This window comes from Trichoderma evansii (genome assembly GCF_050947405.1).
Source record: "Trichoderma evansii strain SZMC 28006 chromosome Unknown GGI43scaffold_4, whole genome shotgun sequence".
Classification (NCBI taxonomy): Eukaryota; Fungi; Ascomycota; class Sordariomycetes; order Hypocreales; family Hypocreaceae; genus Trichoderma; species Trichoderma evansii.
In genome coordinates, this window is record NW_028145202.1 from 1,058,462 (window position 1) to 1,085,181 (window position 26,720).

Here is a 26,720-nt window from a genome sequence, read left to right on the forward strand (position 1 = left end):
AAGACGAAAGAAAAAAAAAAAGAGAGAAAGCCACGGACACAGCATGAATATTTGCGCCGAGACGAAATGAGAAGATTGGAAGAAGAGAAACACGAAGCGCTTATTTTTTTTTTTTTTTTTTTCCTTCCTTGAAAGAAAAGAAGAAAGAAAGAAAACAAAGAAGAAGAAAAAAACACAAAGAAACTTTTATATATCGTTTAGCTCTTCTACATAAAGGGGGCTACACAAAGTTTAACGAGTTTGCAATGTCTCTGGATATAAAAGAAGAGGAAACTGCATTATTTTTATGTATGCGAGATAGAATACGCTGGGTCTCTTCAGTGATGATGGAAATGGAATAGAAGAAAAAGCGTTTATGCCTTCTAATGGTTGTGTGTCCTGCTTAAAATATGCCTTTTTTTTTTTATTGTGTGATATGTTTTGCTATCCCCCCCCTTTTTTTGGGCAGAGATGCTGAGATACATGAATGAACCAAGTACCTATCATGAAAGGAGAAGAGAACAAGTTAACTAAACTAAAATGGTGGTGGGTGTATTCTATGGTAAAATGGTAAATGGGCTGATCGCTCTCTATCCGGCAATCTTGACATTAATCTCTCTAAACAAACAAACAGACAATCTCCCTCGGTTCCCTTTTTCTTCATCTCTACTCCTCCCCCGTTTTCTTTCCTCTGATATTCGCCATTAAACGTCTCTCGTTGATTTTTTTCTATCGCCGTACTCAAAAACTTTATGCCGCCGCCGGTTTTGGCACATTAGGCGCATCCTGGGCAACCGCCTCTGCAGTTTTATCGTGGTGCTTCTTATGCTTGTGTTTATCTTCGTGCTTGTCCTTCTTGATGGCTGCTTCGGCAACAAGCTGCTCGAAAAGCAGATAATCGCCCTCTTCTTCGGGGGAGCGCTCGGCCTAGTAAGTGAATCCACGGTCAGATATCTATAACAAACCCGATAGCAAGCAGGGAAAACATCACATACCTTGAGGAATATCTCGCCAATCAGAATGAGCGCCTGCGCTCGCTCCAATCGCTTCGACAATGGAACCTTCTTGTCGTTCAGAACCGAGTCGCACACCTCGCGCAGCACGCCCTGAATCTCAAACCTGCTGCCCCTCCACGCGGCAGTCAAGATCTTGCCCGTGACACGGCGCTCGTACTCAACGCGCTTCTCGTCCGTCCAGTCCTCGCCGCCTCTCTCCTCCATCTTGGCCATGTCCTCCACTGTCTGCTGTGCATCAATAGCGCTGCTGATGGTGTTCCAGGTATCCTTGACCAGTGTGCCCTTGTCCTTCAGCTTGCTGAAGAAGCCGCCGATGCCAAGGAACTTTTGGCTGCGCAAAAGAGTCGAGGCCTTGGACACGTAGGTCTGGCCGATGGCGTGAAGGATATCAATACCGAACGACTCCATCTTGAGATTCTCCACCTCGAGTCGCATCTTCTCCTGGAAGGCCCTTGTGACATCGGCGCTCTTGTCGGTCTCAGCCCATACGCTGACTCGGTCCAGCAGTTTCTTTGACAGTTGCTCCACGCGCTCTTGACGGATGCGGGCACGCTCCTTCTCATAAGCCAGCAGCTTATCTCTCTGTTCCTTGCTCATACCACCCTTCTTGCGACCCTTGCCCTTGTCATCTTCTGCCTGCTCCATCTCCTTCTCTGCCGATTCGTCATAAGCCTTGTCCATAAGAGCCGGTCGAATGGGGATCTGTCTCCGGGAGCCAACAGAAGGGGCTGGAGACGTCGCGTCAGACCGAGCCGGCGGGGGCGTCGCAGTAGCGGAACCCGAAGGCGTCTTCTCCTCATCTACAACCACCGTAGGCGGTGGCGGTGCAGAAGCAGAACCTGTGGATGCGCTCGGGTTCTCCTTCATACTCTCCTTCATCGCCTCAGCTGTTCCGGGGAATTCTTCATCCTCTGCTGGCGGAGCCTCTCCTTCTTCCTCTCCCTCCATGGCAATGTCCATGGTGGCCGCCAAATCTTTCATCAGGCTAATCTCGCCAATCCAGTCGACAAAAGCCTCGCCGCCAAAAATGGCGGAGAAGAATTCGGCTGGGTCGACGAAGCCCTCTTGCGGTTTTGCGTGGTCCTTTCCATACTTATCGTAGGCTTTTCGCAGATCCCCGTCAGAGAGAACTTGGTAGGCCTCACCAATGGCCTGGAACTTTTCGTGTGCTGTCGGATCGTTTGGGTTCTTATCTGGCGGCAGAAGACTTGTTAGAAAAGCGGTAGAGGGACAAATCAAGTGCGTAGTGGTAAAATATCGCACGGCGAAAACGGTGGAAGTGGTAGAAAGGTGCGCGCTCAATACATACCTGGGTGGTGGACAATGGCCATCTTACGGTAGGCCTTTTTGATCTCAAGCTCAGTGGCCTGCGGCGAGACGCCGAGGGTATCGTAGTAGGCCGTGTCGACGACCATTTTGAATGTGTTTCCTTGATATGCGAGTGCGGCGCTTTCAAGTGTGTCTAATTAAGAGAGAAAATCAAGAGATTTGGCTGCGCTATGGGAGGTGTAAGATGGCGGTTTCGCGGTTCTTTATCGCGGCATTAGTAGAAACATGGCATATTTGTTCGCCGCAGCCGAAATTTTGCCCAAGGCCGAGTGGTTTGCCTCGTCGGCGCTACGTAATGGCGGGGCAGTGCCGCTAGCCTTATTATACAGATGAGATAAGATTGGTGACAGGCAGCTAAAACTGCGCCGCAGATCCAGCCGTTTCAGCGCCCTATCGGATTTTCACATGAAAATCGATAGTCTGGTCTGCAGTTTGATTTACATAGTTTGCTAAGTAAGCATCGTCATATATCTTTTGTCACAGGAACATTGTCCAGTAAAGAACAGCTTGTGCTGTAAAAATGTTTGAATCTGCATAATGCACTCAAATAAAGCAATCTATTATTGCTAAAAACTGGCCGCTAAACGTCAAGCCCAGAGAATTGCAGCGCCTTCCAACTAGATACGTCACTAACAGGTAAATACCTATGCACGTAGATGAACCATTAACGGACCACAGCAACACTAAACTGTCCTTATTGAACACCCAAAGCCTTCATTCGCTTGAAGCATTTTTCATAAGCTTCATGAATCTCGGGAATCTCATATTTATACTCCCCCAGCTTGTTAACCAGTTTGGTTGCGTCGAGAGTACAGTTGCTTCGGCCTGCCTTGATGACTTTGGCTTGTTCCTCGAGCGTAAAGTTTTCCCAACAGAGTTCTGGTCTCACAATCTTTTTGAACAGCGTAAGAACCTCGTTGTGCGAAATGGCGCCTGGATTGGTAAAGTTATACACGCCGCCTTCACCATGCTCTGCGAGAATGATGGAAGCGGGTAGAAGATCATGAAGGATAGTGTTGCTGTTGGGGATATCTACCACCCTGTCGTAGCTAATGATCTTGGTTACGAAATTGCGGTGATGGAGGTCATCGCTAACAGGCATGCGAAGGCGAAGGATGAGACAGTTGGGATAACTACTCAAGATCTGGATGAGGTGTTAGTATCATCACATCCACTCTTGACCGTAAAAGCGTACCGGTTCAACATGACTCTTGGTTAAGGAATAAAAACTTCCTTCAAAATTCGGGCGATCTTCCTCCGTGTAGCCACGCCCTCCAATGGGATGCGCCTTATCGTATTGATACACGCAACCTGTGGCGAAGACAGTGCAATGGATATTCGCCTGGAAGCAGGCATCTGCCAAGTTAAGTGTGCCAATGGCGTTGGATCGCACCGTCTGTGATTTATTCTCTTCACACCAGTCAACATTTGGTCTTCCAGTGCATCTAGCAGCATTTAGGACGTGAGTTGGCTTGGTTAGGAAGAGCTCAGAAAGGACAGCCTCTCGGTTTTCCATGCGAATCGTCGTGGTGTGGACTTCTTTGCCTTGCTTCTCCAAAAGGCGCTTCAAATGTCCAGCAATCCATCCGTTGCCTCCCCATATGAGAAAGCGCGGTTGACGATGGCCATTTGATTGGCAGCTTGCCATTGTGATGAAGCTGCTGATTTTGTCAGTATGGTGATAATCACTGAACTTTTGATGATTCAGGTTCCCAATGGATATGAAGTGAAGCTCTCCAAAGCATAGTGTAGGGGAGAAGATCAGAGGCACAATAGCTAGATGTCGGAACGACAGAGAGGAAAGTGTTACTCTGATGCTCCTGTACAGTCTTGTGTGATTGACGGAAAGTGTCACCTGTTCCAACAACGATAAGCTTCACTTGCCTCTCTTTTAGTCTAATCTGGTAGTACCTGCCTCAAAACCAAACGTGGTAGACAGTCACCTGCCAGGAAACAACTGGGTCGTAACACCTGCCTATAACTATACTGCACTATCTTGTCCATTTCCCTAAAGCCTCTTATGGGTAAACAATATGCTATCTACTAATGACATGGAGCTGAAAAAAGATATATATGCATTAAAGCTTTGTAGGACCCGGAAAGAAGCTTGATGGGCCCAATAGCTATCTCGGCTCTTGGATATAGCAGCAGATCTTAATTAAAGAAACAAGCAGTAATTTTGTAGTATCTGCGGCATTCAATTAATAGCTTCGGCAAGTGCGGAAAGGAAAATTTTCAAGTCAATTTCTATGTACTCTTTAGATGTGGGATATCTCATGGAAGGAAAGTGCCACAAGAATGTGCTGCCTTGTAAGTGAAGATTCTTCCCCCTTGGCCCCTATCCTATCCTCCCCCTGTGCATTCGGTAGTTGGTGTCTTACAGAAATGACAGGGATTTGGAATAACTACGACCCGGCAATGAAGTTCATGTGCACGCCGTGGGACGATGTTGTGCGAAGCCCAGACGAAGCAAGTCTGTGTCTCTATGATAGGTAGCCTCCATGGACACTTACATTACCAAGATGGCTGTGAAAAGTTTAAACTGTCATTAAGCCTCGTAATTAGCATTTCCTACCTACTAGGTAGTAAATGACTATCTACCTTTTCACTTCTCAAACACTCTAACCCTCCGGTCTCACAGAAGAGCCATGCACAATCTTCCCTGTACAACGGCGAAATCTCACACTGTTTCTCCAAACTCGTATTCGTGCTCATGCAATGCTGATTACAGACTATTGATTCTCCTAAGAGCTTACCTTGACCATTTTCTTACCTCGTCCTTACCCAGATAGCTATCCGGGCTGATACCGAAACGGAGTCTGCAAACATTCACATCCCGAAGCCCTCATATATCGGATTTAGGTCGACGATTTATCTACCGGCTGAGTCATCATGACGGTAGCGTCTGTCAGCACCGAAGAAAAGAAACGGCGATAACCTGCAGGGAGGGGTACTCCGGATCCAGGCATCAGATTCCGACCCCAAAAGGCATTAAATGACACTGCTTGACAATCCCCCTATAGACGCGATTCAATGACGGCCAGGAAATATTCTCTCCCACCGTTAACCCCTAAAACTCCCCAGCCTCTATTCCGTATTCGCAATAGTTGCGCGTCTCCTGCATGTTCAAGCGCATTAGCGGAATCGCAGCCGTGCCAGCAGCTAAAACAACCAACCTGTAAAAACTGTATACTAACCCTACTGTATGGAGTTTGCTTCGGAACAATTTGTCTGTTGTGCGCTTCTGTGGGGCCCCGTAGCTCTCACAATGATCCATCGGCGTATTCGTATTTTAATCAGCTCCCACTTCCTTTTTCGCAGTCTTTCATTTTAACCACGACACTCTCTTAGTTCCCACGTTCCCCCCCATTGCTTAACTTCTCTTTCTTCCCTTCCTTCAGGTGCTGTGTATCTTATTAATAGTATTTGTTTTCACTATACCCCGTACTATTTTTTCCACCCGGCGGTTCGCTCAAACTACGAACACGGTAACCAAATTGTTTTAGTGCTGGCTTTTCTATACTAAATTTTTACTATTTCCTCCACCCACCCTCAACCGCACAACCAGCCGACAAGCTTTTAAAGTGCTCACGGAAACCAACCACAATGGGCGCGCTCTACTATTTACTGCACCCGGGCCAATTGCGCTCCATGATTCAATGGTAGGTGTAATCATGGAGAAAATCCGAGGAGGATCCAAGATAATTTTACGACACGTTGCTAACCCGCCAATTCCAGGAAGCTATGGCATGACCCTGTTCACAAACGCGACCCCTCGACCGAGTGTGCGACATTATCAGAATGTTTTCGCTATTTGAATATGACCAGCCGTAGTTTCTCGGCTGTCATTCAAGAACTCAACCACGAGCTTTTGGTCCCAATCACCCTTTTCTACTTGGTGCTACGTGGCCTCGACACAATTGAGGATGATATGACTATCCCCCTCGATATCAAGGTCCCTATGCTACGACAATTCCATGTGACAATGGAGCAGGATGGCTGGCAGTACCACGACAGCAAAGAAAAGGACGCAGAGCTTCTAGAGCACTTTGATGTCGTGATTACCGAGCTTAAGAAGCTCAAGAAGGGTTATTACGAGATTATCAAGGACATGACTATCAAGATGGGCAACGGCATGGCTGACTACGCTCAAAATACCGAAATGATTGAAAATGGTGTGCAGACCGTTAAGGAATATGAGCTATACTGCCACTACGTTGCGGGCCTGGTCGGCGAGGGCCTGACGCGGCTCTTTGTTGCTTCTGAACTTGCCAACCCCAAGCTGGCTGAGAGGCCCGCCTTGACCGAATCCATGGGTCAGTTCCTGCAGAAAACAAACATCATCCGTGATATCCATGAGGATTGGGGTGACCGCCGACGATGGTATCCAAAGGAGATTTGGAGCAAGCATGTTGACAAATGGGAAGACCTGTTTGATCCCAAGTATGAACCACAGGCGGTAAACTGCGTATCAGAAATGGTACTCGACGCCCTGAAGCACGCTGAAGACTGTCTTTTCTATATGGCCGGCATGAGGGATCAAAGTGCTTTCAACTTTGTTGCCATTCCGCAGGGCATGGCCATTGCCACCCTGGAACTATGCTTCAGGAACCCAGCTGTGCTGAAAAGCCATATCAAGATTACTAAGGGAGATGCTTGCCAAATCATGTTAGAAAGCACACAGAACCTCCAAGTTCTTTGTGATGTTTTCCGAAGATATGCAAGGCGCATTCAAAAGAAGAATGACCCTCGGGATCCCAGCTTTTTGGCAATTAGCGTACAGTGTGCTAAGGTACGAAGAAGCTCTTCTCTGAGTTGGAACTTTGCTAACAAATTTGACCCTCTAGATTGAGCAATTCATCGAAACCTTGTTTCCAAGAACAGATGTCAAGAAGCTCACCAAGGAAGCCCAGGAGAAGCAGAAACAAGAACCCGGCATGTCCACTGGCGAAACCGCCATCCTGGTTGCTGTCGTTCTCGGTGTTTTGTTAACCATGACGGGTGTTATGGTAAGATATATCTACTTATTCTACCCCAGATTTAATTACAAGATAAGCGAATCTAACACTACACAGATTGGCATTGCTTGGTTCTTCGGTGCGAGATTTGACGGCACTTTTACTGATACTGCCAAGCTGTGGTCGGGTGCTGCTGGCGGTACGCCTCCAGTATTGGACCGTGATGAATTGTAACGACGCTACTGACTTATTGATGATACCACCCAATTGCGATGCCTTGATGCCCTCATACACTACAGATCTTGGCTCATGATATCTGCCAAGCATACACAATGTATACTTACTATCTTAATTAATATCTTTAATGCTAAATCGAGCAGGAATCATAGTTTCTGCTTGATCGTTAACAACAGGTGCTAAATATCAAAAGCAGCGTGGTTTTTCTCCTTTTTACTTTTCCTTCTGTCTACAAAACTAGCACGGATGTCAAATTGCAATCCAGTCCTTCCATGACTGTGGTTGTGCCGAAGAAGTGCTGATATTAGCCCTTTCCATTGCTTTTAGTCGCTTTAACTAGCTTGACGCAGCGTAAATCTCCAGCCTTGGGTTTTAACGAGGTTGGATTTGCGCGGGCGAGCAAACATACCCATATTACAAGTATGGCTTTGCGATGCGAATATCGCAACGGCGAAGCTGTGCGCATTGAATATGCCCGTGTTTATTCTGAATTATGCCAATCCAACTATTATTAATTTTGTAATATATATGAGTTTAGATATATCACATATAACTTTGCACAAATATCTTCACTGCTTCGTTGCTAAATATTCACAATTTCCATAATCTATAAATGAAACAATTATGGCAACGTTCTCTATTATATCTACATGTGCTTGATACGTTGCGCTGCTCACAATAACCACAAGCTAATTAACACTTCTCAGGCAGATAGCTACCATCTCAACGTTTCCAAGGCTTCTTCTTTGTCTCGGAAAAAAAATTATATGTCTATGAAATCGCAAGAGATAAGAATTTTAAACTTCAATGCGCTCTTTCTTTTTTCTTCTTCTGGTCCCGTCATATCAACGACTGGATAAAGGGATACAGTCGAGTAATTTACAGTTGACCGTTGTTGGCGATGAGGTTGGTGGTTCCGGCAACGTTCTGCTGGACCGAGGCGCCGGAGGCAGTGGCGAGGTTCTTGATGAGGGTGGTGACATCGTTGACGTTGGTAACACCCTTGAGAGCCATCAGGTAGCCAGCGAGACCGGCAACGTGAGGGGTGGCTATATGAAGAACATGAATTAGTTTAGGGTTCAAAAGATTTGTATACAAGAGTTGGGTCCTTACCCATGCTGGTACCGCTGAGAACGGCAGTATCAGTATCAGACTTGATGCCAACGCTGAGAACGTTAACACCCTGGGCGTAGATATCGACATCGGCGCCAAAGTTGGAGAAGCTGGCACGGATATCGGTGGTGGCATCGATAGCACCGACGGTGATGGCCTGAGGGGCAGAGCCAGGAGAGGTGTTGGCAGTATCTTGCTATAATACGAGTTAGAAACAGCGCTTTTCCAGGGGAGACGAGTGAAAGGGATATGAACGTACGTTCTCGTTACCAGCAGCAACAACGGGGACGACACCAGCGTTAGCAATGGCAGCAATAGCGTTGTTGACAGCAGCGGACAGAGAGCCACCGAGAGACATGTTCATGACAGCCTTGCCAGCGAGGCCCTTGGCCTGGACGTCATTGACGACGAACTGCATGCCGTTCAGAACGCCAGAGTTGCTACCGGCACCAGAGGCATCAAGGACCTTGACAGCAACAAGCTTGATGTTCTTGGCAACACCGAAGGTAGCACCACCAATGGTACCAGAAACGTGGCTGCCGTGGCCGTTCTCATCAGTGTTCTAAGCACTATTGTTAGCTTTTTGTTCATACTGGTGAGAAATGCATTCGCCAGTTTGGGCGTATAAGAAGGGCATATTGTTACATACGTTGGTGTTGACAAAGTTGGCACCGAAAGAAGCACGGCCCTCAAACTCAGTGTGGGTGACTCTAATACCAGTGTCGACGACGTAGGCAGTGATACCAGCGCCAGCAGAGTTGTCAAAGATGTAGTTCTTGCCACCAATGTTTCGGTTAGAGAGACGGATAAGGCCAGGAGTAGCGTTGGTTTGGGCAACGAGAGCCTTGGTCTGGACGACGGTATCAGCCTCGATATAGGCGACCTCCTTGGCGGCGAAAATGGACTTGATCATCTCGTCGTCAGCGTCGAGAGCCATGGCGCGCCAGGTGTGCATCTGGAAGGAGTGGATTTCAGTGGACAGCATGTTGCCGCCGAGGCTTCGCTTTCCAAGGTTGCGCTTCTGGATGGTGGCAGCGAACTCGGCCTGCTTGGCGGCGATGGCCTCGGAGCCGAAGGTGTTGTTGTAGACGACAATGTAGCGGTTGGCAACGATGTTCTTGGCGTGAGGGTTGGTAATGTATCCAACTAGGCCAGCCAAGTTTTCATTGATCTCGTTGATGGTTTCGGTGAGGTTGAAGTTGAGGTTGATGTGGTTATGGGTGTTGGGGCCATGGAACGGCAGGGCAGCCGCCAAAGGGGCCACCACTAACAGGAGATACCCAAGCATGGTGTTGAAAGGCGCCATCGTGACGGTTCTTTGACTTGGTTCGAACGGAAAGGGAAGTGAATATTAATAGTACTTTGGTTTGTGAGGACAGGCCCGGCTGTTCACTCGTCAAGGCTGAAGGAATGTTGGTTCTTTCGCTCCAAAAAAAGAAATAAAGCTATGGATCCGCGTTGGGCCAAAAAAAAAAAAAAAAAAAAAAAGGATACAAAGAGAGGATAAAGGATTCGGCGATCAACGGATCCTCTATTAACCAGCTACTCGAAATAAAGAATGACGGTAAAAATAGAATATTGTTGCAGTCCAAGTGCGGAGGACCAGGCCAGCGACTATTTGCGAGAGAACAGAGAGAGCGTGTGAATAGGACTTATAAAATCCTAAAAACGAGAGGGGGAGGCGAAGGAAATAAAGAATCGACAAGTGAAGCGTAGGTGAAGAGAAAAGAAAAGACCAAATGACATGGGGGGGCAGCAAAATGAGGAGAAGAAAAACAAAAAAAAAAGTGAGTGCGTGAGAGTGGCCTCCTCCCCAGCTCTCCCACGCCCAGAGAGCCAAGGCGCTCATGCATGGGATTGATGGAACGTTCAATTGGGGAGCTTCCGGGGATGGGGCCCTGCTAGCGGCGCGGGCGGGGAACCTCTTCAGTGTAGCGGTGCCTGGAAAAGCACCTGCTGTGGCGTGTACCTTGCAGAAGCTTCAGGGCCCCTAACCCAGGACTTTGCCGCCGGAACCTGTGGCAGGTCGTTGGCTTTGGGGCCCACGCAGACGTCGAGACGTGGGTGTCTCAGATTTTGGGCGTGCAGGGGGGGCAGCGTGTCTCTGCCAAGCGAACTGCAAGACGTTTTGAAAACCGCTCAGCCTGCATGGACAGGGCTGTACTATTTGTTTTTTTGCCTATTTTTTCTTGAGATCTCTATAATAGTATTCATTCTCTCAGACACGCCGAGGGCTTGGCTGTGAGGCGCTGATTGACAGTGCATGTTAGCGGCGGGGAGAGATTTCTTGATTTATTCGCCAAGGCGTTTTGACATTGGATGTGTATCAGGTTGCCAGGTACCTGGTACGCAGCGACATACTTTGCAGCTTACTTCGTATTACAATAGCGAATTCACACGACCGGAGGCAAATATCCGCAGCCCTTGATATCAAATAATCCTCATACAAATCACTAGACCGGTTGTCTCTGGTTGTACCTCACTTTCGGTTTTATTAACCGCCGTTGGGTGATGAAGTGAGCACAGCATCTGCAGAGACTCCTCCTGGGGCAGATACAAGCGCCATTGATCTTCAGGGCCGTAGCATATCGCCATCTAACACCCGCGTATCAAATAATAACAGTAGCAAGCATTAAGGTGATCTTAGGCTTCGATGCTTGCTACGCTAGTGCGCATAATGAAAAAATGGCATCCATTGAGTTTGTCGATCAAATGTGAAGTAGCAGCGATCCCAACCTCCTAACGGCCTCCAGGCAGATCATACGCCGATTGAGGGCCTCCAAGGGGGTGATCACAGAGTGCTCTTTCTTGCAGGGAATTACATAAGAATTAATACGCGTATATGCTTGAAAATGAAGGAATTTATTTCTGCTTCAAGTCAGCTCAGGGCCTACAATTACGAATTCCGTCTCTTTGTTTCTATAGAGGAAAATCTTGGATATTCATTTCCGTCCGTTAGATATCACTAATTCCAGGTGCAGGTACCTGATACCTCGATTGTCCAACAACAGCAACGGTTCGGGTGCACTGGAAATTAGCTTCGGGTGGCGTCAGGGGCCCTGGTGGGCTGCTCCACGTCTGAAACACGGCGGAGCGCTAGCGAATCTCGAAGCTCGGCGCCTGTTCCATCCAGCTGGTGAGCTCTTTCTACTGGCCTGGCTAACCAGCATTTGAAACGCGCGCTACAGAAGCCAAGTCTCGGTTCATGTCTTGTATTTCGTTCGTGGATTGAAGCTCGCCGTTACAGCCCACAGAGTAGATTTCCCTCTCATTACTGGTGTTGATGCAGTTCTATGCTAGATTTCTATTTTAAGTCGAAAATTAAGGTTGGCCCGTTCCCCTTTGTTTGCTTGTTTGTGTTTTCAGGATCTTGCTTGACAGCTCTGAGCCGTGTGTAGAATATGTCCAATGTTTATGTTACAGGTTTGCTCGGGTAACCCTACATGTGCTCTATTCTACATTTAGCAGCTACTAGTACTAGGTAATATCTACGTCAGCCACTGCGGACCATCTAAGAGAATACGGCAGCTTATGCCAGTATCACAGCCGCCTGCACGACGCACATAAAGCACCGAGCAGGATGGAGCTCATTGCGTAATGCCGGTACTCCGTATTGATAGAAGAGATACCATTGTTAGCACGTAGAATTAAGCCGTGCTCCCTCCGCTCCGATGTCACCCATCTTGGACGGTCAGTCCGAATTTTACAGAAAATATCACTCTATGAGAAGATATCGTAGCGCATGCAGGTAATGATCCTAATATCAAGCAAGCTGCATAAACCAGATGGGAGTAATATATCCCTACCTATACTCCATAAGCCGCCCACTATCTAGCATGGCTTGACTATCGACCTACCAGAGTAGGCATTGTGGAAGCTTGCCATCAACAAATGCGGAATGCCGTCCCCCACATATCACGTTTAGCGGCCCCTTGCAAAACCCGACCCCAGCAAGCTCTAGGCCATATATACGCACTCCGTGTTGTTTGAAGTTGAGTGTCAAATTTCCGTTCATCAACGCATACGAGCTCTTTTAAAGCAGCGCACAGGAGGTGCTATATGCATGCCTCCAACGCCCGGGCAGTTGCTTCGCCTCACCACGTGGCCACAGCGTCTCGCGCATCTCATTGGGAGATTCGGGAGGCTTGGGGGGCGTCGATGATACAGCATGTAGTTGGCTGCCGGATTCCGATCACTTGCTTACACGTATTCCCAGCTTAACAATACAACAGAGTATGGACTCTGTGAATACGATATTTTCCTCCAACTTCTCAAAGTAGTGACTGGGGCTAGCCTTTTCACCAGATTTTGCAGCAGTATTTGCACTGAAGCATCATAGACGGTCCCATGATATGCTATCAAATGGTTATTTTCCAAATACGGTCTCATTACAAGGATTCATTATTATAGGAGCACCGGCAGTTCATGTTCCGTGGCGAGTAGCGTAGCACCGGTATGATCTAAGGCATGGTTATCAACTTTACTTAGTTGCCTAGCTACTTGTATAATAGCTGGTGCTACATCTAATTGTGCTAGTATGCAAATCATCTGCTCCTCACAGGCAGCCAAGAACAAATGATTCGCAGCCAGCTGATCTTGGCTTTCTTCGCCTCCTACATTTCGCGTCTCGGATAAGACTCCTAAGCCGGGTCGAAATAAGCATAAGAAGAAGCTGCGTGATGGCGTGATTCAATTAGAATGGTTCATTCCTCTCGGGCTCGTCGAAGTCAAACATGGAGATGCATTCGTAGATCAGCTATGCCTTTCTGCCTTTTCAGCGGCTCCGTGGGATCCATGGTGATGACTCTGGCAACTCCAAACCTTGGGCGATGATTCAAACGGTTTCATCTCGTCTTTTCTCTAGGGCAGCAGTGCCTGCTCTGCCCTCGTGTCTTGCATGTTTATGATATGGTCTACCGTGAACATTAAGGGACAACTTATACAACTTCTAGCAGGCCCAAGTAGGAGATGGTACTCAATATACTCTGCCGTGATACGAAAATTGCAGAAATTCATATCGATTTCCTTCTTCTCCGTCTTTATATATTGATTTAAAGAAAAAAGAGAAGAAAAGTTTATTTGAGTCGTCCCATCTTAGTTCTGTCATCGCTGCCACCCATGTTGTATATGCATTTTGGTCATTTTGAACAACTCGGCTGATCAACCCGATCTACCCGGGAGCCTCAGACTGGGATAGCGTAACATGCTTTTCTCCCGGGATCAACGTGAGAAAACACTACCACTTTCTGATATGTGACTTCATATCACGATTCAATACCAGACGCCTGCGAACGCTACGCCATCCGCCACCAAACTTCAGCTCTGAGAGACATCCTTAGTAACGCAATGGAATACCTAACAATGCATTAAGCCTGCATTCCACTGCTCTGTTTACTGCCTCATAAAAAATACTCAGAGATGCTAGTCAACCGAATTAGTAATAACTACAAAAGGCTGCTAGATAATCTTCGGATAGCTGGGAAGAGAACGAGTCAATCGCGGCAAGTTACCTCGGGACACTTTACTGTGCAAGCCGCGGTTGGGCAAAGACAAACAAAAATCTTCCAGACATTTGGTAAATACGTTGTGGTCAAAACTGGTAAGCATCCGGGTATTTCGTCATACCATCCCAGAATCGTATTCATCAATTTATCAATACGGTAAATTTGAAGACGAACCCGGCTCTTTGGATTTTGACGTTTGCCGCCGTACTGACGGTGTGGACCCACCGGAGGGAGCGCTGAAATTGCCGTATCCTCGACGCCAAACTATTGGGACGGCGGGAGATTCAGCAATTAAACAGCACGCGCTGGCCACTAGCGGTGATGCCGAGTGATTATGGCAATTATTCCTTGTTATGTATGATGGCATGAGATAATTAGCCAGAGAAAATTCAAATGGCTTGCATTACCATCGAGAGATTTACAAAGTTGCCTTTGCAATCAGGCAACGGCCATCAATCCGTCAGAATCATGTGATGTGTAATTCGTTACTTAATGTGCCACGAGGGTGCCGAGGGCCAATATTGGGCTTGACGAAATGAAACAAAAAGGAAAAATAATGGAAACGAATTATAGAGTCTCAAATTGTCTTGCAGCTATTGGAAATGGCGAATTGTCTTGGTAGCATAATATTGAGGTGGGGTAATTTTACTGCAAATGAGTTGTCTTTGATGAGCAGCTTTGACGCATGCAAGCCAATCAATCCGAGAGATTGGCAGCCAGCAAAAAAAAAAAAAAAGGTCATTTGCACTTGGTGACTTTTTTCGGTGGGCTTTATTTTAGCGGCTTTGCCGCCTAACATCAACCGCTGGGAGCTGCACGCAATTACGTTTGACGTCGGCTGCTGAGCACCATTCGTCGTCTGACAAGCTTTTGATGCCCATTCAGCTGCCTCCTCATTTTACTTTTCCCTTCTTTTTCTACCCAGTGCCTCGTCCAGCCTCTTTCTTCGTTCCCGTGCAGTCCCACCATCTACAGTGCCCTTTATCCCTTTCCGCCCTTCTTGTTCGTTGGCTAGACCTCTGCCAGACCCATCACCTGTTGCATTCCTGTGCAGGCGAGACAAACAGGCGACGGCCACATACTATTCTGCCATCTCCAGCCTCTGATCGGCGTGGCTCTTCTTGTTCCTGCACTGCCCCCCTCTGTCGCTTGCAATCTCCGTATCGGCACGCGAGCACGAGACCGGGCGGGCGTCGCGTAAAGTGCCAACAGCCTGGCCGGATTGACCTGTATCTGCATCGACACCAACTGAACTGACCTCTCTCGCCCTGTTCATACTGTGCTACCTGCAACCTCTCTCCATCTACCATCTACTGTCCATCGTCGCCCGAAGACGCCGCGAGCCTGTGAAGACTGCCTTGGGGGCGTACAACTGCCCACGCATTAAATTGTGGAACTGACGCCCGTCTCAAAGACGCTGACGACGCCCTCCTACCAAACCTTCTTTGCCGTGAAATGCGTGTCTTGCCGTCTTTGCACATTTCTCAATCATCAGTTTGAATAGGCCTAATCACCAGCCTGAATAGGCCTACGCAGACATGGGGGAACCCATGGATATCGCAAGCTATGACGACGCAAAGAGCGTTCGCAGCCTGAGGATGGATCTAGACGAGAGGGACGTTGAATGTCAAGAGAAGGGCGAGATGCAGCCGGACGACTCCGACGATGGGAGTTTCTCGTCGCTCATGACCACATCCATGGTTACGACATTTCTCAACACTACCTCGAGTCCTGTCTCTCCCGGCCCGTCAAGCCCATCTTTCCAGATGGCCAAGAGCACGTCTTTTGTCCCACCTGCAAGACCCAGTAGCACGCCTTTTCCCCATTTCGAAACTCGAAACCCTCAAATAAGTTGTTTGGAGCAATCAGAGTCCAGCTCAGATGCCAGTGGTTGGGATAGGTCATCGACCGAGCCGATCGACGCTGCGTCCGGAAGCCCGCCCGCACGGCATTTCGAAGAACTCCCCACCGAAGTTCATGAGGCGATTCTCGATCACATATTTGGGTACTGCGTATCTGCGACGTCGAGAAGCACCATGAGGATTTCGAGTTTGACTAGAGGGTGGAGCACGGCACTTCGCCATTCGCGGAGACGAGAACTCACTGCATTAGCTCTGGTTAACCGTGTGTGGAGAGTTTTGGTCCAGCAGCGACTATTCCGGCACATCAAGCTCAAGGCGACGCTCGATTCTATCAACAATGCCATGGAATTTTTGGTCCAACAGCAGCATCTCTCGTCGTACATCAAGCACATTGAGATTTGGTTTCCAGTTTTCCAGCCGACATATGGGCCATTGGCGCTGACAAATACTCTTACACTACCTACAGTTACAACAGATGGATTGACCAACGCTACTTATACTTTGCCGGGAAATAATTGTACCCTCGAGCAAGTATTTCAATTCGTTGCCGCGGCGCTACCTGAGACTAAAGTACTTACCTTGGAAGGTGGAGAGCGGCGCAAGGCGCCCAGGGTCGTCCATTTCGATATGAGAAATACTGGCTCGACGGAGGGGGAGGAGGAGGAGAAGCAACTTCTTCATCTCACCTCAGTGCGTACCTTGGTAACCAAGGGCCAGTGGAATTTGATGAGAGACAGGGACGACTTCAGAGTCATCATGAAAGCACTACCTAATCTGGAGGAGTGGCAGGGTTCTTACAGCAAACCAAAGTCTAAGAGTTACATCACTGCTTCAGATTTTCTACCGCTCCTCCCGAATCACGTCACCAATTTTTCTCTCTGCATGGAAAGCGACTACCGACGAGAGGGAGTGATGCCGGCTTTTTACTACAAAGTGGCACAAAAGGCTCATCTCTGCTCTAGCTTGGCCTTTGTCTTACCATCGTTGGAGCACTTTGCCTATACAGGACGTATCTGCCACCATCTCTTTGATGTGGCATCGCGTTTGGCCGATCCACTGACGACTCGACTCAAATCTGTTGACATCACGGTAAAAAACTGCTGCCGTCGTTCTTTTAGCTTCCATGATTCTGGCTCTGGAATCCAGGATATGGCATTTATTGAGGCCTTTGAAAAACTTGTTCTTTCTGCCGTCCGTTCGATGGAAAAGTTCAAGAGACTCGAATACCTCAGAATTCGCTTTGTTGATCTAGGTTTGTTTACTGGTGTAACTCTTTCTCTTACGACAACTGCTAACTTGATGACTAGATTCTGTGTTGCCACCCCTTAATCCGTTCTTCTTGATGCAAAACGGAAAGTGCACTGGGGTCTGGAGCGAGCAAATCATAGCCGAAATGAACAGGGTCCGACCGGAGACCACGTTCCCCGGATTGAGCGACACTTTTGGCAACATTGTCTACAGTAAAGACGGCCGGATGATTATTGCGCCTGAGCCTTCTAGGCCGCGCATCACTTCTCTGAAATTGTCCAATTATCGATCTCTCGCAACTAGAATCACCATACAGTAAATCATGGGACGATTTCAATTGCAAGAAGCTCGTCGGAAGCAAATTACGACAAAAGTTTACGACAAGCATTTTCGGATTTTTTTTTTACATCTAAAACATAAAATGAAGATTAAATCTGCCTCATATTCATTTATGGAGTAAAGTACAATGGCTGAAGCCGTAACGGACATGTTATCTGTTTCTTTTTTTTTCTCCGGGTCTTTCTAGGCGTTTTACAATTCTTTATAACAGCAGCACACAGCGAGGAATTTGGGATCTGGGTTCTGAGATTTTTGTCCCAATGTTTCGATTTTCATACCCTGGGACAGTCTAATAATGCGAACAAAGCTTGGAGTTGGTTGTTTCTCACTGCTCATGGATATATGGGGTTTGGCAGAAGTTGGGTTTGATGGTATTGCTTAGTATGGCTTTGATAGGGGTAATTCTCGGTAACAACTGGACAGCACACGAATGGGGAGGGGGGTAAGGACATGCGAAGAAATTGATATATTGGGTGGAATAATGTTGATACCCATAGTGGAAATTCGGTATTTAGGCCACAATCACAAATGGTTACATAAGTCTCTAATGAAGCTCGTGATAGCGAATGATTATTCCTAGAGGATGGTATGTTTTATTTGTGAATGAAGTCTTCTTTGATGTGTAACACTAGTATTATGCTATTTACGCGGTATGTACTTTTTGGAGGCTGGCTTCCGCACCGTCGCTGATAATTATCCCCAGTATCCAACAGTTGATGAGGAAAAATGCCAACGAAGCCAGCCACATGCCCGGAAAGAAGGTGCTGACACCAAGAAATTCGAGCTCGTAACCTTGCTGTAGCCAAGCGGCTTGTCCCAGGACCCAAAGAAGCAGCGCCGTAATGCCTAGCCTGGGAGTGCGAAGCATGGAGGATCCAGGAAGATAGAGAGGCAAGAAGATCATGTACCAAAGAAAGTACTATTTAAAAAGAATTATGAGTATAAAGGAAGCTGGGATAGATGTTATTGAAGGAGTGTGAAACGTACCTGTGAGGTGCAAACCTTGTTGAATGTGACAAAGGCAAAAGTTTGGGCCATCATGGAGGTGGCGAGATCCTTCTTGGCGAGGACAAAGGGGATCAGGAAGCATGAGAGGAGCAATTGAGGGAGAAATGCATGGAGAGAGCTGGAAGATGGGTCGGCAGATGCAAGATAGAGGAAGATGTTGTAAGGCGAGAAGTTGTGGCGGTGGTCGATACGGGTGACGTGGTGGAAGTAAGAATGGACAAGAAAAGGGGTTCCATAGCTGCGATCAGGTTAGCAAAAGATGAAATTTTTTTTGGTTGCCAGGAGAGTTGGCTTATAAGAGACATACATGTAGTACATGAGGACATTGAGTCCCATGAAGGTCAGTAAACTGACAATGGTGAGCTGAATCCTCTGAGGAGAGAGGAATTGAATTATAGTGTCTGCAAATGAAGCTGAAGGCTTGGAAGCCCCCTTGCCCAGATGCTCAGCGTCCATCCACCATATGATTGCCGGCGCATATATAAAAGGGTAGATCTTGAAGTGCACGCTCAGACCCAAGATGAAGCCGGCAAATCCGATTCTCTTTCCCTCGACAGCCCACAGCAGAGCCATTGTCAAAACGCCGAGCAGACCCTCTGAGCTGCCTCTCGTGCTGATTGTCGCTACCATTGGATTCCACAGCCAGATAGCAGCAAAGGAACCGGCTCTCTCGACGCTCATACCCCGTTGCTTCGTCAGCACTCTGACAATCAGCCATCCCGCGAGCAAGTCCGCCAGCGCAAAGACGACTTTGCCAAAAGAAAAGAGCTCAGGCGTAGCCGTAGGGACAAGCATCCAGGCAAGCAGAGGCGTGTAGCGGTACGTCTCTCTGTGATAGGGGCTGAGGCCCTGAGATACATAGCGAGCGGCGTCGGTGAAGACGAGGTAGTCGATGTCGGTGTATTTGACGGCAGAATGAGCGTCTTGCCAGATGCCGTAGAAGAGAAGGACGAGACGAAGGATGGCAGCAATTGAGAAGAGAGGAATTGGACGAAGAAGAGGAGAAATAAATGAGGGAGCCATAGTGGCGGTTGGCTGCAAAGGCATTCAAATGAGATGAGCGATGAGGAGAGCTCTAAGGACAGCGTGTTGTGATGGATGATTTGAAGTTCAAGCTCATGGTTCCAGACCTGACTAATTGGACGATATAAGAAGTGACGAAAAAAAAATGATGGCCGTAATCAAACTGATTTCTTTATCCCAAGATGGAAAGAGGAGGATTGAGCTGACATTGATACTTGTTTGTCCAATGCATCGATATCGGCACTTCTGGACAGCTTGGGCTAGCTTTAGCTCTGACCTCACAGCTTGGAAAATTTAGTGGGGCGCGGCTCACAGTTCCGTCTTTTCATTGGTAGTTCTGGAGCTTTGCGTCTCCACTTTTGACAACGCTTGACAAGGTTTCAAGCAGAGCAATTCACTTTGGACTTTACAAGTTAATACAAACGTATCTTGTCGACCAAGGAAAAAAGAAATGGCTGGAGGAACCAAGAGAGATTATGATGGCAATGCGCGCGCTAAGAGCACGCAAGACTTGCCGCGCGGCAGATTCCACGCCATGTTCGAGAATTTCCGGGACGAGTTGGATGAGCATTACGACCGCAGGGAACGGATCATCAAGGCGTCCAGAGATGTGACGGCGCAAAGCAAGAAGATGTCAGTATTTTTATGATGAGTTTCATTTAATCAAGGCAAATTTTAGATGGTAGCATGCTAATTAATGGTGAAATTTGTTGCCCCAATATAGTATTTTCACACTGCAAAGGTAGCTTCATGATCATCACAGTATTTGTATTGGCTCATTTACTTATTCATTCATGCATTGTAGAGTCAAACAACCCAACAAGGATTTCCCAAAGAACATACAGCAAGACATTGATACACGTCTCGGTGAAATCTCAAAGATGCTCTCAGCCATTACCGCAGATGTGCAGTCCATCAACCGCTATCGCTACGGCTTTTCTCTGCGATGCCTGGAGGAGCTTGTCGAGGCACTCTCTTTTGCCCACTACCTGAGGCACCAGACGCTCATTACTCAGGAAGAAACACAAGCTGCTGTTCCCGCGGATATTATGCTGACGCCACATGACTACATGTATGGCCTCTTCGATCTGTTTGGAGAGTTGATGCGGTTTGCAACAGTCACAACCGCCCAGACGGGCGAGCTGGTTGGCGACTATGAGAGAAACATCCTGAGCGATATTCAGGAGCTTGGCTGTGCATTTGAGATGCTACCTCAGGTTCCGACGAAAGACTTCCGCTCCAAGATGGAGGTCATGCGGCAGAGCATTAACAAGGTTGAGAAGTTGGGCTATGGTCTTGTAGTAAGGGGCAGCGAGCGACCTAAGGGGTGGGTTCCTGACATGAAAGACGATGACCCTCGACCTGCCTCTCCTGTGTGAGGAGCCAAGAGCATTAAATATTGTTTTGCCTATTGTTTTTGTCGATTCTCTGCTGCCTCACCTTTTTTGAGCTGGATTCTGCATTATTCAAATGCCGAATGTTTATGTTATGGCGATCTATCATCTTTCCCCTTTACGGGTAACTGTCAGATATTCTTTACTTTTTTCTTACTTGGGAGCCATCTTTGACGGACTGCTTGGAAGGTGCACACCTGCCGAAGCAAGTGCTGGGTAATTAACTGACAAACAAACAATAATAAAGTCAATCATCAACTCACATTTGCATCACACGTTATTCAATCCCACATAAATTATTAATTCACAGCTTGGCTATTGCTATTTTGAAGGACTAAGCGAGAACCGTTTATCAAGATATACGTTAATTTGATATTGACTTTCTTCCAAAATTTCCTACTCCTACAAAGTTTTTTGTCTACGCCGACATTTCGCCATGAGCCGTCAGCCGAAATCGCGTTCCGTCTCCTGGGATGACGAATCCCTGACCATCTGCTCCTCTAACGCCGAGTATCTTTATTCGAATCAAGACTGTGACGGCACTCTTTCCGATGTTTATTCCTTCTACGAAGAAGCTGGTGTGGAGAACATGACACCATTCGAATTCGGATGCTACAGTCGCCGCATGTGGTATATTGAGAAAATTAGCCTTCTTCTTCGGGATATCTGTTTCGGCGAAGACATCGTCGACCATCTGCCCGAAAAGAAGATCAAATCCATGGACGAAAGTTTCGAGTCCTTGTATAAGCCATTCCCGCTAGATCGTCAAACTATCAAGTGGCTTCCGGGCCAACCAAACAAGGCGCTTCGCTGGCGCGTCATGAGTCAAATTTGGAGGCTTCTACGAGAGTATATATTTGACCAGCTCACTATTACCGACAAGGACCCCGAATTCGATCCGGTTCTAACCGTCATGAGAGACATTGTGGCTGAAAAGATTAAACAGTTTGTTGAGCCGTTCAAAGCTACTACGGGCACGGCAGCAAACCGAGATTTGGATTCGAAAATAGACGACGTAGTACGCGTGGCCAAAGTTCTTTTTCGCATGCTACACTACGACAGTGCCAATTACTCCTTTTACGATGTCAAGGATCAAAGTCATGGAGAATCTCTGTTGCTGTACTCCCAACTTATAAACGCGGTCCAAAAAGTTGATATCTGCGGTGCTGCCCATCGAGATGCGTCTAAAGATCTTGTTTGTATAACTGCGTCCCCGGGGCTGTTAAGGCATGTAGGACGATACAGTTTTCTTGAGAAGAAAGCTGGGGCGTTATTGCATCGGCCTGGACCGAGATCTGGGATTCTGGAGGCTCTGGAAGCCTGAACTCAAACTCTGCAGTTCCCTCTTAAACCCTGTTTTTGGAAAGTTTTCCAGTAGAATGGAACAATAACGGCGCTAAATATGACGGGTGGCATACGACAGGAATAGGTGTAAGTTGAAGCGACGTCTGTACTGGAAGCATGGATTGTTATGGAAGATTATCTAGCCTTATTGTATTACCACATCATGCAGTTGGATAGAGAAGAAGCGGGTAGATTAATGGAATAATTGAAATTATGTGTTTGTGTTTGGTGTCAAACATATTGATATTATATATCTGCCTTCTGGTCATACGTATTGAACTGCCCTGCTCACCATTGGTACTGTCGTATTTTGCTCCCCATTTTGCTGATTTTCGGAAGCTGCTATTCAAAAAAGTAAAAAGTAGAGTAATTGGACCTTAGTTGTCGACTTCTCGCCGAAACCTTGCGCGTTGGCCCGCCAGCTGCCTCCCGGTCATGATACGCATTATGCTTCCTTACTTGCCACTTCGATACTTTTCCGGCGGCTATTGAACATATATTCCAATAATAGATCAATACATCTTTTTGCTCCCAATAGATATCGGTGAGGAGGTCCAACAACTTGCTCATTGACCGCCAGTTTCGTGCACTTTTCACGCGAACCCCCCACGCACTTCGATTCTCGCTTCACGCTTCAGATCGAGGCCGCGCACTCCAAACTCTCCTTTATTGCAGCAGAGCTTAACCTCCGAACCTTCTCTTCTCCTCTACTCGCATCTTTTCTCTCCCATCCTCCTCGAGCTCTGAAGTTGAAACGCCAACTTGCAAACTTACAAGCGTCCCGACCTCCTCTGGTAGCTATATTTAGCAGCTTCTCCTGTTTACGCCATCTTGAATTACTTTCACCGAATAATATTGAATTCAGAGATACGCTTTTCAGAAAAACGCCTCTTCTGTTTCCCGACTGGTGGTTGACAAAGAAACAGCACGGTGACGTGTGTCCCCAACGTCCTATCGTGACTCAGCTCCGTTAAGCTCGACAACGGCCTCATTTCGCGAGAAGATTCCCCGTTTTGATTTATCTTAGGAAGTTTCTTTGAACTCACTTTTTGCCAACTGGTACCTGGGCCTTTTACTTTTTGTGGCTTTGCCTTTAAAAACAGAGAGATCTGCCGCATCTGTTGTTGATTCTTCGCACACAACTCACATCTCAATTCAGCTTCTTGCACTCACAGCTCTCGACTTCGTGTGTAGTCAAAACAGCAATCTGTGATCAATCACTCTTGAAGCTATCCAAACGGTTCCTCTTGCTCATCTCATCATCCACCATCCAGTCTCCACGTCTTGGTAGTATCTTGCTAGTAGCAATATTCTACTTGTATCTACTTGTAGTATCCTGCAATTGGCTAGTGATACCAAGGCCGTCCAAGATGGCTGGTGTATCCAGGCCGAGGGCCCCTACCCGTGCTCCCATCGTCTGTCAGACCGATGGGTACAATCATCTCTCGGGCATCCTCCACAGAGCGACTACATTCTATTGTAATCGCGAGTTCGCCATTGCCAATAGCAGGGGAGGCACTTTCTCCGGCCAAATGTATGTAGAAAGGCTGGAACCCGTCGGCAGAGGGAGGGGACCCAACGTCATCCTTCTCCACGGAGATTATTTTACTGGCACGGTAAGTCTTTTATTTATATTAGCTTGCTTCAATAGAGAGGTGAGATGCTAAGATTATCTGAGTAGACATGGAGCACGAAGCCAGATGGAGGATCGAGCTGGGCAGCATATTTCCTGTTCAAGGGATTTACTGTCTTGATGCCTGACTTGCCTGGAGTTGGCAAGTCGGCGTTTCTTCACGATGACGACTACCAAGACCCCAATGTTTCGAAAACGATCCGAAGCCTGACCGCTACAGTGGTCGAGCAAGAGTTTACTGCTTCCGAGAGAACACCTCTTCAAAACGGCAAGCTTGCATGGGCAACTGCCGATCGACATTCGCAATGGCCAGGAGTAAGTTTATACCTTTGTTTTGCTTTATACCCTCCAAGAGTCAAGAAGCTAACAGCATATCTCTAGAGTGGTATCCAAGGGGATCCTATCTTCGATTCCCTCATGGGGTCCACCACTAGCATGGTTCTTCCAAAGCACAGGCATGAAGAAATGGGCAAGATAGCATTGGTAGATCTGCTCAAAAAGATTGGCCCTTGCTTCTTGGTCGGACATGGCACTGGAGCCACCATTGCCTGGCTTGCCGCAGATGCTGAACCGACTCTGGTTCGAGGGGTCGTAGCACTCGAGCCAGACGGGCCCCCTTGTGCTTGGTCGGGGATACCCGTGGGCAGACGTATGGAGTACTCGCCATTCTTGAGTTATAACAAATCGACCCGCAGGTACGGCCTTTCAGACATTCCGCTTACTTTTTCACCACGGGTAAGAAATCATGATCAGCCTCTGGATATCGAAGTGCGCCAGCTGCCGACCAACAATGGATGCTGGATGGCTCAGAAAAATGTCCCGGACATGCACATCACGAACATGCGTACAGAGGAGGGACAAGAGCCTGTGCCGCAGCTGGTTGAGCTCATGAGGATGCGTCACGCCATCTTCACCAGCGAATCGAGTCCTCACTCCGTCTTTGACTACGGCACGGTGCGGTTCCTACGACAAGCAGGACCCCACCTCGACTTTTACAGCTTGCCCACGAGGGGGATTCACGGAAACGGGCACTTGATGCATCTGGAGAAAAACAGTGATCAGATTGCCGCTCTTTTGGAAGAATGGATGATGGAGATTGTCAAGTCTAATAACCACGATGAACAATCTCGGCTGGGCTACATGCAGCAGCAACAGCAGATCACTAGCAGATCTCCTCAGGTCAATGGGCTTAGAGCTGAACAACATGAGGTACGATTCAGCCTTCAACCGCATGCTACTGTACCTGGGATCCCTCAAGTCCCTCAATTCTCTGGAGTGCCTCAATTTCCTCAGATGCCCCAACTTCTTCAGGCGCCTCAAGTTCCTCTGATGCCTCAATTCTCTGGAGCACCTCGATTTTCTGGAGCACCTCCATTTCGCCAGGCACCTCGATTTTCTGGAGCGCCTCAAGTTCCTCAAATTCCTCAGGTGCCTCAAGTTCCTCAGGTGCCTCAAGTTCCTCAGGTGCCTCAAGTTCCTCAGGTGCCTCAAGTTCCTCAGGTGCCTCAAGTTCCTCAGGTGCCTCAATTTCCTCAGGTGCCTCAATTTCGCCAGGCGCCCCAACTTCTTCAGGCGCCTCATCAGGTACCTCAAGTTCCTCAGGTTCCTCAGGTGCCTCAGGTGCCTCAGGTATCCCAAGTTCTTCAAGTGCCTCAGGTACCCCATGTTCAAGTGCCCCAGGTCCCTGAAGTCCCTGAAAATGCGAATGTCTCGGCTCAGACTGAGCAGGCCGTAGACTTTGTTCTAGACGAGACCGCAAACAATGCCGACAACCAGATGGACATTAGTGAAACAATCCCCGTCAATGATGCCACCGAGGCAGATGCTGCTACCGTCCAGGCACCAGGTAACAATGCCATGGATCAAGGAGCCGACTCTCCGTCATTCTCAGTCGGCGAACTGGTCTGGCCGGATTTCGAGCATATCGACCAGGTCATTGACCAGGCTCACGGTCTGATGGACATTGATGAAGTGATCCCCACCAATGATGCTATCCCCACCAATGATGCTATCTCTACCAATGATGCTATCTCTACCAATGATGCTATCTCTATCAATGATGCTATCTCTACCAATGATGCTATGCCCACCAATGATGCTACCGAGGCAGGTTCTGCTACCGTCCCGGCGCCAGATAACAACAGCCTTAATCAAGATGCCAACATGCCATTACCCTCAAACGGTGAATCGTGGCGGTCACTATTCGAGGACACCGAGGCTGGCACCCAGCATGATTTCTTCGACTTCAACATGGCACCCAGCGAAGCTTGGGCATGGTATCCCAGTCCAGACGCGCCTGGCTCTGATAGCACCGGACAATCGTTCTTCGATCAGGCAATGCCAGTTTTGGAAGAGACCCCAGAGGAGACCCCACAGATTAGCCCAGTTGCGATTCCCAGCGCCCAGAATGACGCACTTTTTGAATTTCCAGATGATATACTGGATGGTTATAAACCGTCCGATTTTGACGAGCTGAAATAACCCCCATGTCTTTTCAGGATATAATGAAAGAGGACAGTCTTATAGCGGGTTCCTTCTCAAATCCACATCTGGGGAGTTTTTTTTTTTCTCTTTCTTTGGGCTTTACTCTCTGCCTCTTTCAGTTATTTTTTGGGAACATCAGATATCTGGTCGTTATTTTTTTTCTCTTTACTCTCTTGCTTTTATATCGGGCTTTGCCTCTTTTGGAGACTTCTTTTCTACTTTCTCATGGCTTGATTTTTTTATACCCCT

General features: G+C 47.7%; 12 protein-coding genes across 12 annotated transcripts; 7 read left to right on the plus strand and 5 right to left on the minus strand.

Annotated features, from left to right (window-relative positions):
* Nucleotides 1-368: 368 nt before the first annotated feature.
* Nucleotides 369-2,641, minus strand: GGI43DRAFT_398091 (X-domain of DnaJ-containing-domain-containing protein). Its single transcript, XM_083205189.1, has 3 exons — nucleotides 2,305-2,641; nucleotides 975-2,188; nucleotides 369-906 (listed from the first exon to the last, which is right to left on the minus strand). The coding sequence occupies exons 1-3, from the start codon at nucleotides 2,408-2,410 to the stop codon at nucleotides 730-732; spliced, it is 1,497 nt and encodes a 498-aa protein (XP_083063327.1). The 5' UTR covers nucleotides 2,411-2,641; the 3' UTR covers nucleotides 369-729.
* A 159-nt stretch (nucleotides 2,642-2,800) lies between these two features.
* On the minus strand, nucleotides 2,801-3,972 carry GGI43DRAFT_432163 (uncharacterized protein; the record flags this gene model as incomplete). The annotated part of the gene is made up of 2 exons (XM_083209525.1): nucleotides 2,801-3,468; nucleotides 3,520-3,972. The coding sequence occupies 2 exons, from the start codon at nucleotides 3,970-3,972 to the stop codon at nucleotides 3,019-3,021; spliced, it is 903 nt and encodes a 300-aa protein (XP_083063328.1). The 3' UTR covers nucleotides 2,801-3,018.
* Nucleotides 3,973-4,590: 618 nt separating this feature from the next.
* On the plus strand, nucleotides 4,591-4,831 carry GGI43DRAFT_398094 (uncharacterized protein). Its single transcript, XM_083205190.1, has one exon. It carries the CDS (start codon nucleotides 4,623-4,625, stop codon nucleotides 4,818-4,820), a length of 198 nt encoding a protein of 65 aa, XP_083063329.1. The 5' UTR covers nucleotides 4,591-4,622; the 3' UTR covers nucleotides 4,821-4,831.
* A 972-nt stretch (nucleotides 4,832-5,803) lies between these two features.
* Nucleotides 5,804-7,670, plus strand: GGI43DRAFT_290148 (bifunctional farnesyl-diphosphate farnesyltransferase/squalene synthase). Its single transcript, XM_083201365.1, has 4 exons — nucleotides 5,804-5,986; nucleotides 6,063-7,116; nucleotides 7,172-7,333; nucleotides 7,400-7,670. Exons 1-4 carry the CDS (start codon nucleotides 5,931-5,933, stop codon nucleotides 7,514-7,516), a joined length of 1,389 nt encoding a protein of 462 aa, XP_083063330.1. The 5' UTR covers nucleotides 5,804-5,930; the 3' UTR covers nucleotides 7,517-7,670.
* Nucleotides 7,671-8,123: 453 nt separating this feature from the next.
* Nucleotides 8,124-10,052, minus strand: GGI43DRAFT_290153 (peptidase S8/S53 domain-containing protein). The gene is made up of 4 exons (XM_083201367.1): nucleotides 9,282-10,052; nucleotides 8,892-9,194; nucleotides 8,633-8,828; nucleotides 8,124-8,568 (listed from the first exon to the last, which is right to left on the minus strand). The coding sequence occupies exons 1-4, from the start codon at nucleotides 9,936-9,938 to the stop codon at nucleotides 8,399-8,401; spliced, it is 1,326 nt and encodes a 441-aa protein (XP_083063331.1). The 5' UTR covers nucleotides 9,939-10,052; the 3' UTR covers nucleotides 8,124-8,398.
* Nucleotides 10,053-10,535, minus strand: GGI43DRAFT_290152 (uncharacterized protein). Its single transcript, XM_083201366.1, has one exon. It carries the CDS (start codon nucleotides 10,479-10,481, stop codon nucleotides 10,167-10,169), a length of 315 nt encoding a protein of 104 aa, XP_083063332.1. The 5' UTR covers nucleotides 10,482-10,535; the 3' UTR covers nucleotides 10,053-10,166.
* A 4,318-nt stretch (nucleotides 10,536-14,853) lies between these two features.
* GGI43DRAFT_290203 (uncharacterized protein) lies at nucleotides 14,854-15,534 on the plus strand. Its single transcript, XM_083201368.1, has one exon. The coding sequence runs from the start codon at nucleotides 15,010-15,012 to the stop codon at nucleotides 15,391-15,393; it is 384 nt and encodes a 127-aa protein (XP_083063333.1). The 5' UTR covers nucleotides 14,854-15,009; the 3' UTR covers nucleotides 15,394-15,534.
* Nucleotides 15,535-15,779: 245 nt separating this feature from the next.
* Nucleotides 15,780-17,565, plus strand: GGI43DRAFT_421206 (uncharacterized protein; the record flags this gene model as incomplete). The annotated part of the gene is made up of 2 exons (XM_083207913.1): nucleotides 15,780-17,250; nucleotides 17,306-17,565. The coding sequence occupies 2 exons, from the start codon at nucleotides 15,780-15,782 to the stop codon at nucleotides 17,563-17,565; spliced, it is 1,731 nt and encodes a 576-aa protein (XP_083063334.1).
* A 472-nt stretch (nucleotides 17,566-18,037) lies between these two features.
* GGI43DRAFT_398104 (glycosylphosphatidylinositol-alpha 1,4 mannosyltransferase I) lies at nucleotides 18,038-19,857 on the minus strand. The gene is made up of 4 exons (XM_083205191.1): nucleotides 18,901-19,857; nucleotides 18,573-18,831; nucleotides 18,149-18,504; nucleotides 18,038-18,092 (listed from the first exon to the last, which is right to left on the minus strand). The coding sequence occupies exons 1-3, from the start codon at nucleotides 19,638-19,640 to the stop codon at nucleotides 18,229-18,231; spliced, it is 1,275 nt and encodes a 424-aa protein (XP_083063335.1). The 5' UTR covers nucleotides 19,641-19,857; the 3' UTR covers nucleotides 18,038-18,092; nucleotides 18,149-18,228.
* Nucleotides 19,858-20,003: 146 nt separating this feature from the next.
* On the plus strand, nucleotides 20,004-21,221 carry GGI43DRAFT_290261 (Translin). Its single transcript, XM_083201369.1, has 3 exons — nucleotides 20,004-20,249; nucleotides 20,341-20,358; nucleotides 20,422-21,221. Exons 1-3 carry the CDS (start codon nucleotides 20,068-20,070, stop codon nucleotides 20,993-20,995), a joined length of 774 nt encoding a protein of 257 aa, XP_083063336.1. The 5' UTR covers nucleotides 20,004-20,067; the 3' UTR covers nucleotides 20,996-21,221.
* GGI43DRAFT_290262 (uncharacterized protein) lies at nucleotides 21,222-22,553 on the plus strand. Its single transcript, XM_083201370.1, has one exon. It carries the CDS (start codon nucleotides 21,447-21,449, stop codon nucleotides 22,332-22,334), a length of 888 nt encoding a protein of 295 aa, XP_083063337.1. The 5' UTR covers nucleotides 21,222-21,446; the 3' UTR covers nucleotides 22,335-22,553.
* Nucleotides 22,554-23,681: 1,128 nt separating this feature from the next.
* Nucleotides 23,682-26,468, plus strand: GGI43DRAFT_432167 (alpha/beta hydrolase; the record flags this gene model as incomplete). The annotated part of the gene is made up of 3 exons (XM_083209526.1): nucleotides 23,682-23,970; nucleotides 24,036-24,302; nucleotides 24,369-26,468. Exons 1-3 carry the CDS (start codon nucleotides 23,725-23,727, stop codon nucleotides 26,466-26,468), a joined length of 2,613 nt encoding a protein of 870 aa, XP_083063338.1. The 5' UTR covers nucleotides 23,682-23,724.
* Between the last annotated feature and the right edge of the window lie 252 nt (nucleotides 26,469-26,720).

What these genes read in the sequence shown, in the direction of transcription:
- GGI43DRAFT_398091 (XM_083205189.1), bottom strand. Translation starts at nt 2,410, where the DNA reads ATGGTCGTCGACACGGCCTACTACGATACCCTCGGCGTCTCGCCGCAG. An exon ending in GGCCATTGTCCACCACCCAG is followed by an intron (nt 2,189 to 2,304) that starts GTATGTATTGAG and finishes TTCTGCCGCCAG; the next exon opens with ATAAGAACCCAAACGATCCG. An exon ending in TTGGCGAGATATTCCTCAAG is followed by an intron (nt 907 to 974) that starts GTATGTGATGTT and finishes TTCACTTACTAG; the next exon opens with GCCGAGCGCTCCCCCGAAGA.
- GGI43DRAFT_398094 (XM_083205190.1), top strand. Translation starts at nt 4,623, where the DNA reads ATGTGCTGCCTTGTAAGTGAAGATTCTTCCCCCTTGGCCCCTATCCTA.
- GGI43DRAFT_290148 (XM_083201365.1), top strand. Translation starts at nt 5,931, where the DNA reads ATGGGCGCGCTCTACTATTTACTGCACCCGGGCCAATTGCGCTCCATG. An exon ending in TTAGCGTACAGTGTGCTAAG is followed by an intron (nt 7,117 to 7,171) that starts GTACGAAGAAGC and finishes TTGACCCTCTAG; the next exon opens with ATTGAGCAATTCATCGAAAC. An exon ending in TAACCATGACGGGTGTTATG is followed by an intron (nt 7,334 to 7,399) that starts GTAAGATATATC and finishes AACACTACACAG; the next exon opens with ATTGGCATTGCTTGGTTCTT.
- GGI43DRAFT_290153 (XM_083201367.1), bottom strand. Translation starts at nt 9,938, where the DNA reads ATGGCGCCTTTCAACACCATGCTTGGGTATCTCCTGTTAGTGGTGGCC. An exon ending in TTGCTGCTGGTAACGAGAAC is followed by an intron (nt 8,829 to 8,891) that starts GTACGTTCATAT and finishes CTCGTATTATAG; the next exon opens with CAAGATACTGCCAACACCTC. An exon ending in TCTCAGCGGTACCAGCATGG is followed by an intron (nt 8,569 to 8,632) that starts GTAAGGACCCAA and finishes TTCTTCATATAG; the next exon opens with CCACCCCTCACGTTGCCGGT.
- GGI43DRAFT_290152 (XM_083201366.1), bottom strand. Translation starts at nt 10,481, where the DNA reads ATGAGCGCCTTGGCTCTCTGGGCGTGGGAGAGCTGGGGAGGAGGCCAC.
- GGI43DRAFT_290203 (XM_083201368.1), top strand. Translation starts at nt 15,010, where the DNA reads ATGCCCATTCAGCTGCCTCCTCATTTTACTTTTCCCTTCTTTTTCTAC.
- GGI43DRAFT_398104 (XM_083205191.1), bottom strand. Translation starts at nt 19,640, where the DNA reads ATGCCTTTGCAGCCAACCGCCACTATGGCTCCCTCATTTATTTCTCCT. An exon ending in AATGTCCTCATGTACTACAT is followed by an intron (nt 18,832 to 18,900) that starts GTATGTCTCTTA and finishes ACCTGATCGCAG; the next exon opens with CTATGGAACCCCTTTTCTTG. An exon ending in ACAAGGTTTGCACCTCACAG is followed by an intron (nt 18,505 to 18,572) that starts GTACGTTTCACA and finishes CTTTTTAAATAG; the next exon opens with TACTTTCTTTGGTACATGAT.
- GGI43DRAFT_290261 (XM_083201369.1), top strand. Translation starts at nt 20,068, where the DNA reads ATGGCTGGAGGAACCAAGAGAGATTATGATGGCAATGCGCGCGCTAAG.
- GGI43DRAFT_290262 (XM_083201370.1), top strand. Translation starts at nt 21,447, where the DNA reads ATGAGCCGTCAGCCGAAATCGCGTTCCGTCTCCTGGGATGACGAATCC.